Source organism: Artemia sp. Qi Xiang Cuo, chromosome 18 (genome assembly GCF_049724085.1).
Source record: "Artemia sp. Qi Xiang Cuo chromosome 18, ASM4972408v1, whole genome shotgun sequence".
Taxonomy (NCBI): Eukaryota; Metazoa; Arthropoda; class Branchiopoda; order Anostraca; family Artemiidae; genus Artemia; species Artemia sp. Qi Xiang Cuo.
In genome coordinates this window covers 33,552,781-33,573,538 of record NC_142811.1, presented here as the reverse complement: position 1 = coordinate 33,573,538, position 20,758 = coordinate 33,552,781, and the positions used below count along the sequence as shown (strand labels likewise).

The 20,758-nt window shown below is 39.3% G+C and overlaps 1 protein-coding gene across 1 annotated transcript; it reads left to right on the top strand.

Moving 5' to 3' along the window:
• The first annotated feature begins 9,522 nt into the window (after nt 1-9,522).
• LOC148941425 (uncharacterized) lies at nt 9,523-11,124 on the top strand. The gene is made up of 2 exons (XM_089104167.1): nt 9,523-10,731; nt 10,963-11,124. Exons 1-2 carry the CDS (start codon nt 9,523-9,525, stop codon nt 11,122-11,124), a joined length of 1,371 nt encoding a protein of 456 aa, XP_088960293.1.
• Nucleotides 11,125-20,758: the final 9,634 nt, after the last annotated feature.

The window sequence follows — 20,758 nt, the reverse complement described above, 5'->3', positions numbered from 1 at the left end:
TATATATATATATATATATATATATATATATATATATATATATATATATATATATAGGTACCCGGCTGACTGACCGTATTTCAAACAATAGGCTATACGAAAAATGTGGTTCAATACCGCTCTCTAGGGCTATAATGAAAGAAGGGTTGAGGTGGTTAGGGCAGATTGTGCGGAGGAAGGATGACAGATTGCCAAAGATTGTTCTTTTCAGCCAACCATCTAGGGCTAAACGGAAAGCAGGTTGTCCCCGTCTGGGGTGGGAGGATGTCATAAAGAAAGATTTAAAGGAAATGGGAACTTCGTGGGCGGGTGTAAAAACGGAGGCTTTGAATAGATTGGGGTGGAGGAGGATCGTGCAAAGCTGTGTTGGCCTCAGGTGGATTGGTGCTGTGGTGAGTTTTTAGTAGTAATAGTAGTAGTAGTATATATATATATATATATATATATATATATATATATATATATATATATATATATATATATATATATGTATATACTACTACTACTAACAACTCACCGCAGCACCAATCCACCTGAGGCCAACACAGCTACGTACGATCCTCCTCCACCCCAATCTATTCAAAGCCTCCCTTTTTACACCCGCCCACGAAGTTCCCATTTCCTTTAAATCTTTCTTTATGACGTCCTCCCACCCCAGACGGGGACAACCTGCTTTCCGTTTAGCCCTAGATGGTTGGCTGAAAAAAACAATCTTCGGCAATCTGTCATCCTTCCTCCGCACAATCTGCCCTAGCCACCTCAACCTTTCTTTCATTATAGCCCTAGAGAGCTGTATTGAACCACATTTTTCGTATAGCCTATTGTTTGAAATACGGTCAGTCAGCCGGGTACCCAGAACAATCCTTAAGCAATTTCCCTGGAAAACATCTTGAAAATCTTCATCCGCTTTTCGGAGCGTCCATGCTTCAGAGCCATATTTGACCACTGTCATCACTGTATCTTCTAAGATTTTAATCTTGGTTTGCAGACTTATCTTCATATTCTTCCATATTTTTTTTAACTGTGAAAAAACACAATGAGTCTTGGCTATTCTATTTTTAACATCTTAACTGCTCACACAATCTTTACTAATAATACTACCAAGGTAAGTGAAGCTGATCACCTGATCAATCTTTTCATTACCCAACGTCACCTTTTCATCTTCACTTAGTCTTAGCCATAGTGACTTAATCTTCCTAACATTAATTTCCAAACCAATTCTAGCACCCTGAACTCGCAAAACCTCTAAAACTTCATTCATTTTGCTCACACTTTCATCTAGGATGCTTAAATCATCAGCAAAATCCAAATCGAGGAGACTTTTTCCTCTCCATTTGATTCCGTGGTCTCCCATTGCCTTTCCTGTGCTCCTTAAAACAAAGTCCATCAAAATAATCCAGATAAAGGGGGATAGAACACAGCCCTGCTTAACTCCTGATTTAATACAAAACCAGCTGCTAACCTCATTTCCTACCTTAACCGTAGCAGTGTTATTCTCGTACATAGCACTAATCACTTTAATGTATTTGTCTGGTATACCATACAAGGATAAAACCTTAACTAAAGCTCTTCTATCAACAGAATCGAACGCTTGCTCGTAATCTATAAAACTGAGGACCAAAGGTGTTTGAAAACTCAGGCACTTCTCAATTATTAGCCTAAGAGTGAAAATTTGGTCGACACATCCTTTACCTTTTTTAAAACCGCACTGCTCTTCTCTTAAAACTTTGTCTACGGCATCTCTGAGTCTAAAAAGTATCATATTGCTAAGTAACTTACTACCTACAGAGACCAGACTAATCCCTCGATAATTACCATACTCACTTTTATCACCTTTCTTATAAAGTGGCTTAAATAAGGCTTTCCTAAAATTGTTAGGTACTTCCCCTTTTTCAAAAATCATATTCATAATCTTCAATAACTGATTTCTGACCTCAGAGCCACCATATTTAAGAAACTCATTTACCACCCTTTCAGCACCTGGAGCCTTATTATTCTTTAATCCTTTTAGTACTGTTGCTAATTCCTCCTCACAAAACAAATCTTCCTTCCATGGGCGCCCATAAGCTGAATTCCAGGGGGGGGCAAATCTCGTCTAATTGCCACTTTTAATACTATATAATAGAAATCTCAGAACAAAAATATAAATATAAGGCAACATCATTCAGCCAGGGGGGAGCCCCCCTGCCCCCCCCATATGGGCGCCCATGCTTCCTTCACATCCAAAGTATCACAAACTTTTTGATTTTCCTCTATATTTTTTCCTGCAACTCTATCTCGGTTAAGCAAGTTTTCAAAATGTTCGGCCCATCTCTCTTTAGTTTTCTCCTTATCGCTAATTGCGAACCCATTCCTATCTTTAACTGGGACAAGTCCGGATTGACACTCCCTCTCAATTTATTAACATGCCAGTACAATATTTTACTATCATCAGCAATTTTATCCATGGTCTCCACTTCACACCTCCTTAGTTCATATTTTAATGCTTTCTCCACATTCTTTACATTTCTTTTGTTTTCATACGATCTATCACACAGATAATTCTTGTACAAGTCCTTTCTCCTTTCTCCTTTCTATTAAACATACAGCTTTTTCACTAATATTCTTAGCTGCAGTTCTAGCTTTCTTCCCTAATACACCTTCAGCAACTTCACAAATTATTTTTCGAAAATTATTCCAACCGTCTTCCATATTGTCAAATTTTAAACTCTCAAGACTAGCATTCAGCCGTTCCCGGAAAGTTTCTCTCAAATTCTCATCCTAGAGCCCACCAACATCATAACTTCCCGGAAGGTAGTTACCCTTTCGATATTTCAGTTTTAAATTAACCTTTGACACTACTAGATGGTGATCTTTACTTTAAACATCAATAACAGCACTCCTATATACCCTAGTATCTTGTATTGATCCTGCCAGTCTTCGGTTTACTATAACATAATCAATAAAATCTGGATTCGAATATGAGTTGAACTTATTAAACATTTTTCAGCTCTATCGGATGTAGAATGTTCTGAGTAAGGTTCTAGCGCTGGTGTCACCCAAACTCAGGCGTACCTTTAACTGCTTGATTAAGAGGGCATTATACGTAAATAATCTCTTAGACCACACTGCTTTTCCATTTACGAAAAATTAAGCAAGAAAAACGGGTTTTAATTTTTATAAAGCAATGAATACAATTAAATAAACACTTAATTAAACAAAAATGCTCCGAATATTTCGGCCCCACGTCCGGGAGCCTTTCTCACTGGAAAAAAAAGAAAAGAAAAAAATGAAACAAAAAATGTTCTTTTTAAAAACCTTAACTTACATCAAAATAAAAGCATACTAAGCACATAAAGGGAAAAAAAAAACAACAAAAGAAAAATATAAATAAATAGGAAACAAAACTCACATATTAAATAAACACTTCCATTCACTGGCGTATAAACAAAATCAAATGTCTATATTGATTCAAACACGCCTCCTCACAGTATTTGTGAAGTGATCACAGTATTTGCGGTGTTTGTGAAGTGATCCATCCCGAGTCAATAATTAAGCACAGTGAACATGGAAGGAGACATGATAATTCTAGCGGAGGATATGATTCGCCTTACTCTGTAATTATTTCCCCTGGTCCAATTGAAAACAGGGAGGATGATGCTGTTTTGAAAGAGGGTAAGCTTTCAGAAATATTTTCGAGCAATATTACTAGCCTCGAATTAGAATTACTCACAAAGTAATTTTAAGTCGCATGATCTTTTTCCCTTTGTACTGCCTATTTTTATGCTCTTCCTATTCTATTAACTGTTTCCTTTCTCTTTCCCTCTGCCTATACCCCTCTCTCTCTCTCTGTTTGGTTATATCTCTTTCACTTCTCTCTCTCTTTTCTGTATCTGTCTCTCTCCCTCTGGGTCTCTTTGTCAATCCTCAGTATCAATTATTGTGAAAGGATTCACTAAAAACGTAAATAAAACGAAACATTTGCGCCAAAAAAGTCTCTTTACAAGACCCTAAAAAGAAAATATAGTCGATAGTATTAATCTATAATTTGAATATAGATGTTCACTTGAAACAACAAGACAATTTAGCTACTCCTGTTACCACGTAAACCAAAAGTTAAGGGTTGGAATATGTTATGAGTCATGAAAACATCTTTCACAGCTAATACTCTAGCAGTGCATTATATTTGTGTTGCTATTGATGAATCACGCTCCCTGTCTGTGTTAAATAAGAAAAACAAGTTTTTTCAACTAAAAGTAAGGAGCAACATTAAAACATAGAACGAACAGAAATTATTACGTATATGAGGGGATTAATCCTCCACAACACCTCACTCACTACGCTAATGTTTTTTAGTATTTTAAAAAAAGCATATAAGGTTTTTATTGAAAGTGTTGTCGTAGAAACTTCAAAAGGGCTCATTCAATTGAAAATTGAAAGGGCTAGTGCCTTTTTTAATAGTTGAAGTTGATTGGAGAGCGACTAACGCCCTCTCACGCCCACCAAACCCCTATGCCTTCCCAAGGCCAGAACAAAATTTGCACTTTACTGTAAAAAATACAAATGAATGTGCATTGTCAGTTTAATATACATATACTGATATTTAGTAATCAAAATGTTAATATTATTCTATTTATTAAATATATAAAAGTAAAAACATTTATATTTTTTCAGTGAAGTCCAAATTTTGTTCTAGGCGTGGGAAGGCATAGGGGGTTTGCACCCAATTTATGTTAATTTCTACTCGTTTTGAGTTTGACTCGGTTAATTATTGTAATTTCTGTTCATTTTGGGTTTCATTTATTTATCAATGCCAATTTGTTGTAGTTTCACGCTTGGTAGATTATTTGATTTTAGTTTTGCTAATTTTTTGTTTAATGGAGTTCTTTACTTTTCTTTGAAAGACTTATTTTGTGGAAAAAGTTTTTTTAACTAATCAAAAGTAAGAGCCTGAGAAAATTTGTCTTATTTTAGAAAAAAGGAGGAAACACTTGCTAAAAGTAATAAGATCTTAATGAAAATCAAAATCATATTCAGGATATCAGATAACCCTATTGTAGAGTTTTCAAGCTCCTACCTGCAAAAATGTGGAATTTTTTTTTGCCAGAAGAATGATCATGGATGCGTGTTTATTTGTTGTTTTTTTTTTGTCCCCAGGGGTGATGGTATCGACTCAGTGGTCCTAGAATGTTGCGAGAGGGCTCATTCAAAAGTAAATTAAAAGTTCAATGCCCTCTTTAAGTGACCAAAAAATTTGGAGGGCAACTAGGCCCCCTCCCAGGCTCATTTTTTTCCCAAAGTGACCATATCAACATTTTGAGATAGCCATTTTGTTCAGCATAGTAGAAAAATCTAAGAACTATGTCTTTGAGGACAACTTAATCCCCCACAGGCCTTGGGTGAAAGGCTGCAAGTTATGAGCTTTCCCCATTGTTTACATATAGTATCGGTTATTGGGAAATATACAGACGTTTTCAGGGAGGATTTTTTCTGGTGGGGGGGTCGGGGAAGGTGGTTACGTGGGAGTATCTTTCCATGAAGGAATTTTTTATGGGGGAAGAGAATTTCCATGAAGGGGGGCTGGATTTCCCATCATTATTTAAAAAACAATCAGAAATTAAATAAAAAAACAAGTTTTTTTCAAGTGAAAGTAAGGAGCGACATTAAAACTTAAAACAAACAGAAAATATTACGTACATAAGGTGGGTTGCCACTCCTCAATAGCTCGCTCTTATGCTAAAGTTTTTTTTCAACTTTTAAAAGAGGTTATTTATCTAATTAAACAGCCTTTGTGATTGAGAAATCATTCTTAAATAACTGGAACAAAAATCAAACTTAGGTTATTATAAGGTTATTATTAGTTAATAAAAGGTATATGCAAATTTCGTTTTAATTATTCATGTATGGAGAGCCAAATTCAAAACCTGTATTAATTCAAAAACGTTCAGAAATTAAATATGAAAAGAAAAAAAAGTTTTTTTTAACTGAAACTAAGGAGCAACATTAAAACTTAAAACAAACAGAAATTATTCCGTATATGAAAAGGGCTGACCCCTCCTCAATGCCCTGCTCTTTACGCTGAAGTTTGACTTTTTGTCACAACTCTACTTTTTGAAACAATAAAAATTTTAGCATAAAGAGTGCATTGAGGAGGGGACATCCCCTTTCATATACAGAATAATTTCTGTTTGTTTTAAGTTTTAATGTTGCTCCTTACTTTCAGTTAAAACTTGCTTTTTTATTTAATTATTAATAATGTCCAGACCGTATGGGATTTTGAAAGTATCTTATGCTTTTTCTTCTTTGCCTCCAGTCAACATGTTCAATTTGGCATTGAAAATGCTTATTTCATGAATTTTGTTTCTCAAATTGTGTTGAAATTTAGCTTCTTGAATTTTGAAAAAATCAAAGTGAGAATTTCCGACAAGTAATTTTTGTTAGATTTCAGGAAAGATAAGAAAGACAAGGAAAATATATTATATGAAAGGACAATTTAAGGAATCGATAAAGATCTTAAAGAACGATACTTAATCTCACATGCCAAATATCATAACAAAACGAGAATATGCAAAAGGAAAAGATTTGTTAATAAGACAGTTAAAAAAAATTGTACTGACAATCAAAGACCAAACATTTTGACTTCACAAACGAAAGGCTTTATTAACGGGGGGGGGGGGGCTTAGCTTGAACCAACTTATAAAAAAAGGTAAAAACACTAGAAAAACTGAACAAATAAGAGCTATACAAGAACAACCTGAGCATTGAAAGAAAAACTGAAACCTATCAATTGGTGTCAGTTCAAGAAAATTTACAATTGGGGAGAGAAATTTACTGTTGAATATCCAGAAGGAAGTGGAAATTTATTGTTTTTTACATTTTTCTTTGAAAATACCAGCGCAGAGTCATGAGTTGCCAATTTTCAGGTGGGCAAGCCTGTATTATATCAATTGCACCACATGCAATTTACATTAACTGCCATCCTCATATTCTCATAAGTAACCATCCAAGGTTCTTGAAATTAGGGTTTTAATTCTCTCACCCTATAACGGTGTGCATGAACTGGTCTCTGGTTTTAATGGTAGCCTACCATACTTCACCCAAAAGTTCCAAATAAAAAAGACAATTAATTAACCATGCAAAGCTTCTTCTAAGAATAATAATCTACTGCCAGAATCTCCTTTTAGAATCTTCTTTTTTGTAGCAGAAATATTTGAGCCTGTAAAACTTTGGTTTCTTCCCAATATGTCTATTTTTTTCTTCAGTATTTTTCTTACCATTGTTTATGGGTAGAGACTAAATCCTATTAAACATTAAGCCTAACCAAAGAAAAAATCTATTTCTAGTTTTGGAGCCAAGGTCAAAATTCAACCACCCCCTTCTCCCCATTTATATTTTAAACAAGCTAATTATAAAATTTGATCAGCAACTGAAGTAGGAAGCAAATTTTGAGCTTCTAATCAGTGCTAGCTTAAATTTATTCTTAGGCCTTGGGTTGAGTTGAGTCAAACAGGGCTTGATTTAAATGATGGCTGAGTTAAACAGGAGTTGATTTGCATAGAGGTAAAGTAAAACAGGGGTTGAGTTGAACAAAAGTTCAGTTCAATGGGGAGGGGTTGCACAGGTTTCAGTTAAACAGGGACTCAGTTGAGGAGTTTAATGGGGTTCAGTTTAATGGGGTTGGTTTGCACAGGGCTCAGTTAAACAGGGGCTCAGTTGAGCAAGGGTTCAGTTAAATGGGATTGAGCTGCAAAGGGGTTCAATTAGATGGGATTGAATGGTATGGGGGTTGAGTTTTGCCGAAATTGAGTCAAACAAAGGTTCAGTTGCATGCACACCTTTTAAACAGAGTGTCCAAGCAATAGTTAAAAATAAGACTTATTTATTTTTTTTTATGTAAAAAACGTTATGAGATTCAAAATTATTTAAAAACAAAATGAAGTTTTAAATTAAAATATTCAAACAAGCTGGTTCCACTGTAAATTATTAAGCCTCTAACGCCCACACTGGGATGTACTTTGTTGAGAAAAACAATGGTAAATAATTAGACATATCTTCAAAAAACATTGGACCCAATAAAGAAAAATAATCTTTTAATTAGATTAAGTGGCCCAAGTATATGAAATATCAGGTTTGAGATATTAGGCACAAACAATTATTTTTTTCAGTGCTGCTAATTAATTTTGGCTTGTTTTTATAGGACTGACTAATATGATATGTCACCTTCTCAGCAGGGGCATCCCCCAGGCCACTCAGCGCGTCCCCAGGTGGCGGATAGGGGAACGCCCTACAGATATGTAGGGTACCTCCATTGAGTAGGAGGCGCGGACCAAGGGGGGACCCAGTCCCTAGGGGTCCTTGATATAAACTGGAGCACCCTCGCCCGGGGGCCGTAAATACATGCGGAGGAGGAGGAAGGCCCTTCGTATGTACACTCTGCAGGGCTCACCTGCGTATCGGCACGTACCGTGAGTTATAAACCTTCTCCCAGCAATGGGTTAAATTGCATAGTGAAGCAGAACACCATCGTGGGAGGATCCCCTATAGGAGGACAACTGCGAAAGGGCGGAGGATCCAGATTTACGGACAACGGCCTCTGCAAGGTGTTGAAGGAGTGGCTTGCCGCCACCACCCATTTAGCCAAGAAACTACCTCTCAGGAAATCATGAAAAAAGGGTCCAGTATTATACGAACATCTGCTACCGCGTCCGGGTTAACCGACGAACAACGAATTTTGAATGATGAAAATGCAATTTTACATGCTACCGCGTCCGGGGTAGCCGACGAACAACCAATCTTGAATGATAATAATGCGATTTTACATGGTACTGCGTCCGGGGCAGCCGACGATCCTATGCCTAGGACGACCCCCACCCGGGGTGAAAATCCACACGGTTGTTCCGTTCCGACAAAAACCTCCCTACACTTTGGCACGCTAAACATCCGAACACTTGCCAAACCGGGAAAACTAGATCTTGCCCTTATTACAGAGGTACAATTGGGATGTTATTGGTCTCTCTGAGACTCACCTCCCCTGAACGAGTGAGAAAAACCTCTCTGGAGCCTCCCTCTTGTTGTCCGGCCGCGAGGACGGAGTTCATCGACAAGGTGTAGGATTCTTCGTATCATCAACTGCCAAAAAATCTCTAATCTCCTTCACCCCAGTCTCAGAAAGAATAGCCATCTTACGACTAAAGGGAGCTGCCAAGAATATCTCTGTCGTCCAAGTCTATGCCCCAGACTCCACCAGAAGTGAGGAAGAATGCGATGAATTCTATTTTACACTACAAAGCGTCATTGACCAAATCCATAAGAAAGACGTACATTTGTCATGGGGGACTTTAACGCTATAGTAGGTATGGATCATACCGGTCGATCCGATGTAATGGGGACTTTTGGTCACGGAAAACTCAATGCGAGAGGGGAACGATTGCTCGACTTCTGCTGTTCTGCCGAGAAAACGAGTTATTCTTAACGAACACAATTTTCAAACACCGCCATTGACGTAAAGTGACCTGGAGATCCCCAGATGGTAAAACTGAGAACATGATTGATTATATCCTGATATCGAAGCGCTGGAAGTCTTCCGTACTAGACACAGTAGCATTACTTGGAGCAGACTTCGACTCTGACCACACTCTCCTGATGTCAAGGTTCAAGCTAAGAACGAGAAAATTACAAAAAGCAACAAAAATCCCAAGATTCCGGTTAGATCTGCTGCGGGATCCCGCAAAAAGGTACACCTACACTTCCACTCTATCTGAAAAATTACGAGAGATCCTGGAAAATCATTCTCCCTTGACCACCGCTAATGAGATAGACTCCCTGAACGAGCAGGCTACATCAGCAATCATAGAGACAGCGAATGACGTCCTTGGAAGAAAAACTCCAAATAAAAAACCATGGATCACAGATGACATCATTGCGCTATGCGAGGATAAGCAACTTTTTTGCAATAAATCCGACCGTCACAGTTGGGATACTTACAAGCTCCTCAAGAGAAGAGCAGAGCGAGATATCAGAAAGGCACTACGTAACCACCTGCGGAAGAAATGTGAAGACTGCGAAGTACTGTCCAAGAAAGGGAATAGTGGAGCAGTTTTCAGAATGGTACGCGAGTTAAGCCGGAAAAAAGAGCCGCAAACATCAGTGATCCTGGACAAAGACGGAAATGAGATCTACGATTCAAAGATGAAACTTGAAAGATGGAAAGAATACTTTATCGATAAACTGAAACCCCCAGTAGCTGCGGATCCTAAAATACTAACCCGCTTCCCCATACCCGACCAAGAACTCAAACCACCACCCCAACTCCAGTCAGAAACCGAGTCAGCAATCAAGTCGCTCAAACAAGGAAAAGCCCCTGGCCCAGACGGAGTCATCGCTGAACTCATTAACGCCGGATCGGATGATGTAACTGATCTGTACCATGTCATTGTGTCTGCGGTGTGGGAAACCGGCCACGTACCCCGTCAGTGGTGCAAGGCTGCCATTGTACCCATTCACAAAAAGGGGTCAAAGAAACAGTGCAGAAACTACCGTCTGATCAGCCTCACGAGCCATCAGTCACGTGTCCTGACAAAAGTCCTACTCCGACGCATACAAGCAACAACTGCCTTTGCTATTGGTGAATATCAGGCCGGCTTTCGCCCTGGAAGATCAATAATCGATCAGATATTTGTCGTTCGGCAACTCATGGAACGACACATCGAATTCAACCAAGAACTCTACCAACTATTCTTTGATTTCCGTCAGGCATTTGACCTGATATGGCGCGAAGGACTATGGCATATCCTCCTTCACTACGGTATCCCTTATGAGATAGTCCAAATAATCAAAAGTCTGTACGACCAGTTCCGAGGCCAAGTAATAACGGTTGATGGGTTGTCATAAGAGTTCACAACTTTGTCCGGAGTTCTCCAGGGTTGTATTTTATCACCACATCTCTTCAACCACTTTCTAAATGCCGTTCTGTCACTGATGCAGTTGGAATACGGTGCAACAATAGGAGGGGTGCTAATTGAGAATCTTGCCTACGCTGATGATATTGATGAGCTAGCCAGCTCTACACAAGACTTGCAGGCACAAGCTGATAAACTCTACGATACCACAAAGCCGTTCGGGATGATGAAAGTTTCCGGGGGTTGAACTTTTCAGGGGAAATTTTCCACTGGGGAAACTTTGACAGAATTCCTACACGAAATTCTTTTTATTTGTCTTACTTTCTCTTTGCCAATACAATCTTACCTGTGGAGATGCTAAGGGTAATTGTCAAGGGTAAATTCTCAACGGGATTGAATTGTCTAGAGGATCTTTTAGTGGGGTGGGGTATTTTCCGTGGAGGTAGAGGCAGATTTCCAGGGATTATTTGAAAGACGATCAGGGATTAAAAAAATTGAAAAATTTATTTGAACTGAAAGTAAGGAGCAACATTAAAACTTAAAATGGACAGAGATTATTACGTATATGAGGAAGGTTGTCCCCTACTCAACCGTGGATCTAGAGCAAAGTCTTGGGGAAGGCCCTATGTGACAAGGGCGCCAGTGAGCAAAATCTTGGGGGGGGGCCAATGTGACAAAGGTGCCAATAATTGACCAAATTGACAAATTTATTCTAAAAAAAGAGTAAAAACAAAAGAAAAAAAAACAGGGAAAGAGGGCGCCAGAAAAAAATGTTGGGGGTGCACCCCCCCCCCCCCCTGGATCCGCCAGTGTCCTCAACGCTTCGCTCTTCGCACTAAAGTTTGAATTTTATGCCAATTCTTTAAGAGCGACTCCTGAAAAACAAGGGTCGTTTAACTACAACAATAACAAGCTTTTTTAGAAGTACTAACAAATTTGCTCGCTACTTGCTAAAGTATTCTTATGCTTTCTAGCTTCCTTCGTTATTTTGTTTGCTTAAAAGCTAAGTAAACCTGTAATTTATGTGTATTATGTTTTTGTTATGTAATTTTTGTTTTTTTAGGCAAAAGACGGTGGGGGGGGGATCTCGAATTTAAATTTTTCCAATATTTTCTAGATTGAAAGGTCGTTTCCTATTAATTCAAGTCCGGGGAAACTTATCCCCATCGGCAACATTAATTCATTATAATTATTCGTATCTATCGCATCATCATAAGAGAGGACAAAATACATCATATATGTCATAATCTAACGAAGATTCCATAGTTCAAAACCTGGAAAGAGATTGGCACATAAAAAAGCCTAAATTCTCAAGTGAAATTTTGATCTTCCAGTCAACATTGGCGTTGATTATTTATGTGTATTCTTGCTGTTCACTTAAGAAGGTGATCAAAAAGATTTTTTTCTTTAAGTTTGTCTGTTTATTCCGTTTCCTGGACTTCTGCATTAAGGGCATCTGAGCAGAGCTCTCGGCTGCGATCGATAAACTCGCCAAAGTACAGCTCGAATGTGCAGGGTACAACTAGGCCAGGAGTATTTGAAGGCGAGTTTCGCTCGACCATCCGTTGCCACATGGAATGGTTTCCTGTTGGGGACATCCCGGAAAATCCCTTTCTTGATGTGTTCAAGAGAAGGTATAATAAACACATTAAAAATAATTAGCATGGTAATTACCAGGCCAGAACAAAATTTGCACTTTACTGAAAAAATGTAAATGTTTTTACTTTTATAACTTTAATAATTCAAATAACATTAACATTTTGATTACTAAATATCAGTATATGTATATTAAACTGAAAATGCACATTCATTTGTGTTTTTTCAGTAAAGTGCAAATTTTGTTCTGCAATTGGGACGGCATAGGGGTTTTGCGCCCAACTTATGTTAATTTCTGCTCGTTTTGAGTTTGATTCGGTTAATTATTGTAATTTCTGTTCGTTTTGGGTTTCATTTATTTATCAATGCTGATTTGTGGTAGTTTCACGCTTGGTAGATTATTTGATTTTATTTTTGCTCATTTTTTGTTTAATGGAGTTCTATACTTTTTTTTTGAAAAATTTATTTTGTGGAAAAAGTTTTTTAAAAATCAATTTCTGTTCGTTTTATATTGACATAGTCTTTTCAGGGAAAAAGAAAATAGTACTTTAAATCTTTTCGTTTTTTAGGACTTTATAGTTATCCTGCTATTTGTATGCTGGAGAAAAGTTTTCAGCAATTTTTAACAACATACACCCTTTTAAAAAACTGGACACAAATAGTACTGTTTAATTTAGTTTCATACCTCCTCTAGTTGACCTGAAATGGAAAAATTGATATCATTCGCAAAAAAATCTGTTTATTTTCTTTGATAGCTTGAATACACTTACGCTATTTGGATTTGGTTGAATTTTAAGAGCAGAAATGGGAGGGTTGGCGTGGGAGGGTGGGAGTGGAAGGGGGATTAGTTGCCCTAAAATCACTTTCGACTATTAAAAAGGGCATCAGCCCTTTCTATTTTCAATCGAATGAGTCCTTTTCAAAGTTCTCACGACAGCTCCCTCGATACGAAATGCCCTGGTCCAAACAACGACAACAACAAAAAATAATACATTATACCCACATCAATCTTTACTATAAAAATGTCAAGCCTTCCAATCACTTTCGACTATTAAAAATGGCACTAGGACTTTTGATTTCTAATCTAATGAACCTTTTTGGAAACGACAACGCTTTTTATAAACACCTTATATATCCCCAGGGCATAACTTACAATCCTTACCCTAAGGTCTTTTAGGGTGGTTGTCATCCACTAAGACCAAATTTACAGAACGATCAACTACGTTAAGCAACATGACTGTCTCAAAATTTTGATTGGAGGTCTTTGGGGAAATGGAGGGCATGAGAGGGTTGTTAGACGCCTTCCAAACACTTTCGAATATTAAAAAGGGGAAAATCCACTCCAATTTCCAATTGAATGAGCACTTTTCGAAGTTTCTACGACAACTTCTTCGATACGAAGTGCACTGCTCCAAAGGAAAAAAATAATAAATGGTACATTATGCCAACATCGTTCTTATATGTCCCTAGGGCATAACTTAAAACCCTTGCCCTAAGCGTTGTGAGGGAGTGTCCTCCTCTTTGCTTAGTCCCCGTTTCTTGTCTCGTTCTCGAGTGTCCCCGTTCTTTACTCAGGCAGCGCGATCGTGCTGCCTATGATTTATACAACAGCTTTCTATATAAACCTTATATGCCCCCAGGGCATAACTTAAAACCCGTGCTCTGAGGGATCTGAGGGGGTTATCATCCTAAAAGACCTAATTTTCAGAAAGTTCAACTACGTTGAACTAGATATCTAAAAATTTTGTTTGGATGTGTTTTGGCAAATGGTGGGCGTGAGAGGGGCGTTAGTCGCTATCCAATCACTTGACACTATTAAAAAAGGCACTAACCCATTCAATTTAAAATTGAATGAGCCCTTTTGAAGTTTCTACGACAACGCTTTCAATAAAAACTTTATTTGCCCCAGGGCATAACTTACAACCCTTGCCCTGAGGGCTATGGGGGGAGGGGTTGTCATCCTTAAAGACCTAATTTCCGAAACTTTCAACTACGTTGAACAAAATGGCTATCTCAAAATTTTTATTGGATGAGTTTGGGGTAATGGTGGGCGTGGGGGGGGGGGTTGGCTAGTTGCCCTCCAATCACTTTCGACTATTAAAAAGGGCACTAGACCTTTGAATTTCCAATCGAATGAGCTTTTTTTGAAGTTTCTACGATAACGCCTTCTTTAAAAACTTTATATGCCCCAAGGGCATAACTTAAAACCCTTACCCTGAGGGATTTGGGGGAGTGTCCTCCTCAAAAACATATTTTCTATAAGGAAATCAACTACGCTGAACAAAATGGATATCTCAAAATTTTGATTGGATGTGTTTCGGGGAATGATGTGCGGGGGGGGGGGGCTAGTTGCCCTCCAATCACTTTCGACTAATACAAAGGGCAATAACCCTTTAAATTTCCAATCGAATGAGCCTTTTCTGAAGTTTTTACGACAACACCTTCTATAAAAACCTTATATGTCCCCAGGGCATAACTTAAAATCCTTGCCCTGAGGGTTGTGCGGGAGTGCCCTCTTAAAAAAAAATATTTTCTACGTGAAAATCCACTACGCTGAACAAAAGGGCTATCTCAAAATTTTTCTTGGATGTATTTGGGGGAATGATGGGCGTCGGGGGGGGGGCTAGTTGCCCTCCAATCACTTTTGAATATTAAAAAGGGCACAAAAACTCTCAATTTGCAACCGAATGAGCCCCTTTTGAAGTTTCTACGACGACCCCTTCCATATGAAGTGCCCTGCTCTAAATAAAAAAATAAATAGCACATTGTGCCAACATCTTTCTTATATGCCCTCAGGGCATAACTTAAAACCCTTGTCCCAAGGGTTGTCGGGAAGTATCCTCCTTAAAAGAATATTTTCTATCTGGAAATCAACTACGCTGAATAAAATGGCTATCTCAAAATTTTGTTTGGATGTGTTTCAGGAAATGATGGGCGTGGGGAGGGGGGTCTAGCTGCCCTCCAATAGCTTTTGACTATTAAAAAGGGCACTAGCCCTTTGAATTTCCAATCGAATGAGCCTTTTTTAAGTTTCTACGACAACGCCTTCTATAAAAACCTTATGTGCCCCTAGGGCACAACTTAAAACCCTTGCCCTGAGCGTTGTGGGGGAGTGTGCTCCTCAACAATGTATTTTCTATCTCGAAATAATCTACGCTAAACAACATGGCTATCTAAAAATTTTGATTGAATGTGTTTGGGGTAATGATGGGCGTAGGGAGGGCTTGTTGCCCTCCAATCACTTTTGACTACTACAAAGGGTACTAGCCCCTCGAATTTTCAATCGAAGGGGCCAGATTGGAAGTTTCTGTGACAACGCCTTCTATAAAAACCTTAAATGCCGCTAAGGGCATAACTTAAAAACCTTGCCCTGAGGGTTGTGGGGGAGTATCCTCCTCAAAAATATATTTTCTATCTGGAAATCAACTACGCTGAACAAAATGGCTATCTAAAAATTTTGATTGGATGTGTTTGGGGGAATGATGGGCGTGAGGGGGGGATGGCTCGTTGCCCTCCAATTACTTTCGACTATTAAAAAGGGCACTAAAACCCTCAATTTCAAATCGAATAAGCCCCTTTTGAAGTTTCTTCAACGACCCCTACCATATGAAGTGCCCTATACTAAAGCGAAAAATAATAAATAATACATTGCGCTAATATTGTTCTTATATGCACTCATTATGTACCTTAAAACCCGCGCCCTAAGGTCTGTATTTGGGTGTCCACCACGAAGATATATTTACGCACGTGGAAGCATTTGTTCGAAAAAAAAGGAATCTCTTAAAATTTTGATGGGACGTGTTGTGGGGCCTAGAGGGCGTGGGAGGGGGCTAGTTGCTCTCCAATCACTTCGACTATTAAACAGGGCACTAGCCCTTTGAATTTCCAATCGAATGAGCTGTTTTTGAAGTTTCTACGATAACGCCTTCTTTCAAAACCTTATATGCCCGAAGGGCATAACTTTAAACCCTTGCCCTGAGGGCTTTGGGGGAGTGTCCTCCTCAAAAACATATTTTCTATTAGGAAATCAACTACGCTGAACAAAATGAATATATCAAAATTTTGATTGGATGTGTTTGGGGGAATGATGGGCGTCGGGGGGAGGGGGACTAGTTGCCCTCCAATCACACTTGACTATTAAAAAGGGCACAAGAACTCTCAATTTGCAACCGAATGAGCCCCTTTTGAAGTTTCTACGACGACCCCTTCCATATGAAGTGCCCTGCTCTAAAGGAAAAAAAATAAATAGTACATTGTGCCAACATCGTTCTTATATGCCCTCAGGGCATAACTTAAAACCCTTGCCCCGAGGGTTGTCGGGGAGTGTCCTCCTCAAAAGCATATTTTCTATCTGGAAATCAACTGCGCTAAACAAAATGGCTATCTCAAAATTTTGATTGGATGTGTTTTGGGAAATGATGGGCGTGGGGGGGGGCTAGTTGCCCTCCAAGAACTTTCGACTATTAAAAAGGGCACTAGCCCTTTGAATTTCCAATCGAATGAGCTTTTTTTTAAGTTTCTACGACAACGCCTTCTATAAAAACCTTATATGCCCCCAGGGCATAACTTAAAACCCTTGCCCTGAGGGTTTTGGGGGAGTGTCCTCCTCAACAACGTATTTTTCGAACTGGAAATCAACTACGCTAAACAAAATGGCTATCTCAAAATTTTGATTGGATGTGTTTGGGGGAATGATGGGCGTGGGGGGGGGCTAGTTGCCCTCCAATCACTTTTTACTATTAAAAAGGGTACTAGCCCTTCGAATTTCCAATCGAATGAGCCTGTTTTGAAGTTTCTACGACAACGCCTTCTATAAAAACCTTATATGCCCCCAGGGTATAAGTTAAAACCAATGCCCTTAGGGTTATGGGAGAGTGTCCTCCTCAAAAACATATTTTCTATCTGAAAATCAACTACGGTGAACAAAATGACTATCTCAAAATTTTGACTGGATGTGTTTGGGGGAATGATGGGCGTGGGGGTTGGGCTATTTGCCCTCCAATGGCTTTCGACTATTAAAAAGGGCACTAGAACTTCCAATTTCCAATCAACCAAGTTTTTGCCAGAGTGGTTCCAACAACTTCTACCCCGGAAAGTGCCCTGCTTTAAAGGAAAAAATAACACATTTAAAGTTAAGCTACTCCCACTCTCCAATGCCTCGTTGCCATAACCTGCAGGTCTTACCCTATGGGTTGTGGGGGAGTGTCCTCCTCAAAAACGCATTTTCTATCTGGACATCAACTACGCTGAACAAAATGGTTATCTAAAAATTTTGATTGGATGTGTTTGGGATATGATGGGCGTGGGGGGGGGGGGTAGTTGCCCTCCAATCACTTTCGACTATTAAAAAGTATACAAGCCCTTCAAATTTCCAATCGAATGAGCCTGTTTTAAAGTTTCTACGAAAACGCCTTCTATAAGAACCTTATATGCCCCCAGGGCATAACTTAAAACCCTTGCCCTGAGGGCTGTGGGAGAGTGTCCTCCTCAAAAACATATTTTTATCTGGAAATCAAGTAGGCTGAACAAAATGACTATCTCAAAATTTTGATTGGATGTGTTTGGGGGAATGATGGGCGTGGGGGGGAGCTAGTTGCCCTCCAATCACTTTCGACTATTAAAAAGGGCACTAGAACTCTCAATTTCCAATCGAATGAGCCCCCTTTGAAGTTTTTTACGACAACCCCTTCCATATGAAGTAACCTGCTCTAAAGAAAAAAATAATAAATAGTACATTGTGCCAACATCGTTCTTATATGCCCTCAGGGCATAACTTAAAACCCTTGCCCCTAGGTTTTTGGGGGAGGGGCCATCTCAAACACAAATGTTCTATTTTTAAACCACCTCTGCTCAACACATGGGCTATCTCAAAATGTGGTGTGGATTGTGTCGAGGGGAAGGATGGGCGTGGGGGGGGGCGATTGTCCCAACAAGACTTTTTGACTATTACAAAGTGTAATAGCCCTTAAAATTCCCAATCAAATGAGCCTGTTTTGAAGTTTCTACGACAACGCTTCCTATAAAACCTTATATGCCCCCAGGGCATAACTTAAAACCCTTGCCCTGAGGGTTGTGGGGGAGTGTCCTCCTCAAAAACATATTTTCTATCTGGAAATCAACTACGCTGAACAAAATGACTATCTCAAAATTTTGACTGGATGTGTTTGGGGGAATGATGGGCGTAAAGGGGGGGGGGGGGCTATTTGCCCTCCAATCACTTTCGACTATTAAAAAGGGCACAATAACTTTTAGTTTTCAATCAAAAGAGTCCCTATCGAATTTTCTACGACGACCCCTTCCATATAAACTGCACTGCTTCAATGGAAAAAATAATAAATAGAATATTGAATCTACATTATTCTTATATGCCCTCAGGGCATATCTTAAAACCCTTTCCCCGAGGCTTTAGGAGGAGTGTCCTCCTCAAAAACATATTTTCTATCTGGAAATCAACTACGCTGAACAAAATGGCTATCTCAAAATTTTGATAGGATGTGTTTGGGGAAATGATGGGCGTGGGGGGGGGGGGGGGCTAGTTGCCCTGCAATCACTTTCGACTATTAAAAAGCGTACGAGCCTGTTTTGAAGTTTCTACGACAACGCCTTCTATAAAAACCTTATATGCCCCCAGGGCATAACTTAAAACCCTTGCCCGGAGGGTTATGGGGGAGTGTCCTCCTTAAAAACATATTTTCTATCTAGAAATCCACTAGGCTGAACAAAATGACTATCTCAAATTTTGATTGGATGTGTTTGGGGGAATGATGGGCGTGAGAGGGGAGGGCTAGTTGCCCTTCAATTACTTTCGACTATTAAAAAGGGCAGTAGAACTCTCAATTTCCAATCGAATGATTCCCTTTTAAATTTTCTACGACGACCCCTTCTATATGAAGTGCACGGCTCTAAAGGAAAAATAATAAATAGTACATTGTGCCTACATCGTTCTTATATGCCCTCAGGGCATAACTTAAAACCATTGCCCCGAGGGTTGTGGTGGAGTGTCCTCCTCAAAAACGTATTTTATATCTGTAAATTAACTACGTTCAACAAAATGGATATCTGTAAATTTTGATGGGATTTGTTTGGGGAAATGAAGGGCGTGGGGGGGGGCTAGTTGCCCTCCAATCACTTTAGACTATTAAAAAGGGCTCTATCCCTTTGAATTTCCTATCGAATGAGCCTTTTTTGAAGTTTCTACGACAACACCTTCTACAAAAACCTTATATGCCCCCAGGGCATAGCTTAAAACCCTTGCCCTGAGGGTTGTGGGAGATTGTCCTCCTCAAAAACATATTTACTATATGGAAAGCAGCTACGCTGAACAAAATGGCTATCTCAAAATCTTGATTGGATGTGTTTGGGGGAATGATGGGCTCGGGGGGGGGGACTGGTTGCCCTCCAATCACTTTCGACTGTTAAAAAAGGTACTAGCCCTTCGAATGAGCCGGTTTTGAAGTTTCTACGACAACACCTTCTATAAAAACCTTATATGCCCCCAGGGCACAACTTAAAACCCTTGCCCCGAGGGTTGTGGGGGAGTGTCCTCCTCAAAAACATATTTTCTATCTGGAAATCAACTACGCTGAACAAAATGGCTATCTCAAAATTTTGATTGGATGTGTTTGGGAGAATGATGGACGTGAGGGGGGGGGGACTAGTTGCCCTCCAATCACTTTCGACTGTTAAAAAGGGTACTAGCCCTTCGAATTTCCAAACGAATGAGCCTGTTTTGAAGTTTCTACGACAACACCTTCTATAAGAACCTTATATGCCCACATTGCATAACTTAAAACCCTTGCCCTGAGGGTTGTGGGTGAGTGTCCTCCTCAAAAACATATTTTCTATCTGGAAATCAAGTAGGCTGAACAAAATGACTATCTAAAAATTTTGATTGGATGTGTTTGGGGGAATGATGGGCGTGAGGGGGGTGGGGGGAGGGGTAGTTGCCCTCCAATCACTTTCGACTTTTAAAAAGGGCGCTAGAACTCTCAATTTCCAATCGGATGAGCCCCTTTGAAGTTTCTATGATGACGCCTTCTATAAAAACCTTATATGGGCACTTCCATTTGAAGTGCCCATCTCTAAAGGAAAAAAATAATACATAGTAAATTGTGCCAACATCGTTCTTATACGCGTTCAGGGTATAACTTAAAACCCTTGCCCCGAGGTTTGTGGGGGTGTCCTCCTCAAAACATATTTTCTATCTGGAAATCAACTACGCTGAACAAAATGGCTATCTCAAAATTTTGATTGGATGTGTTTGGGGAAATGATGGACGTGGGGGG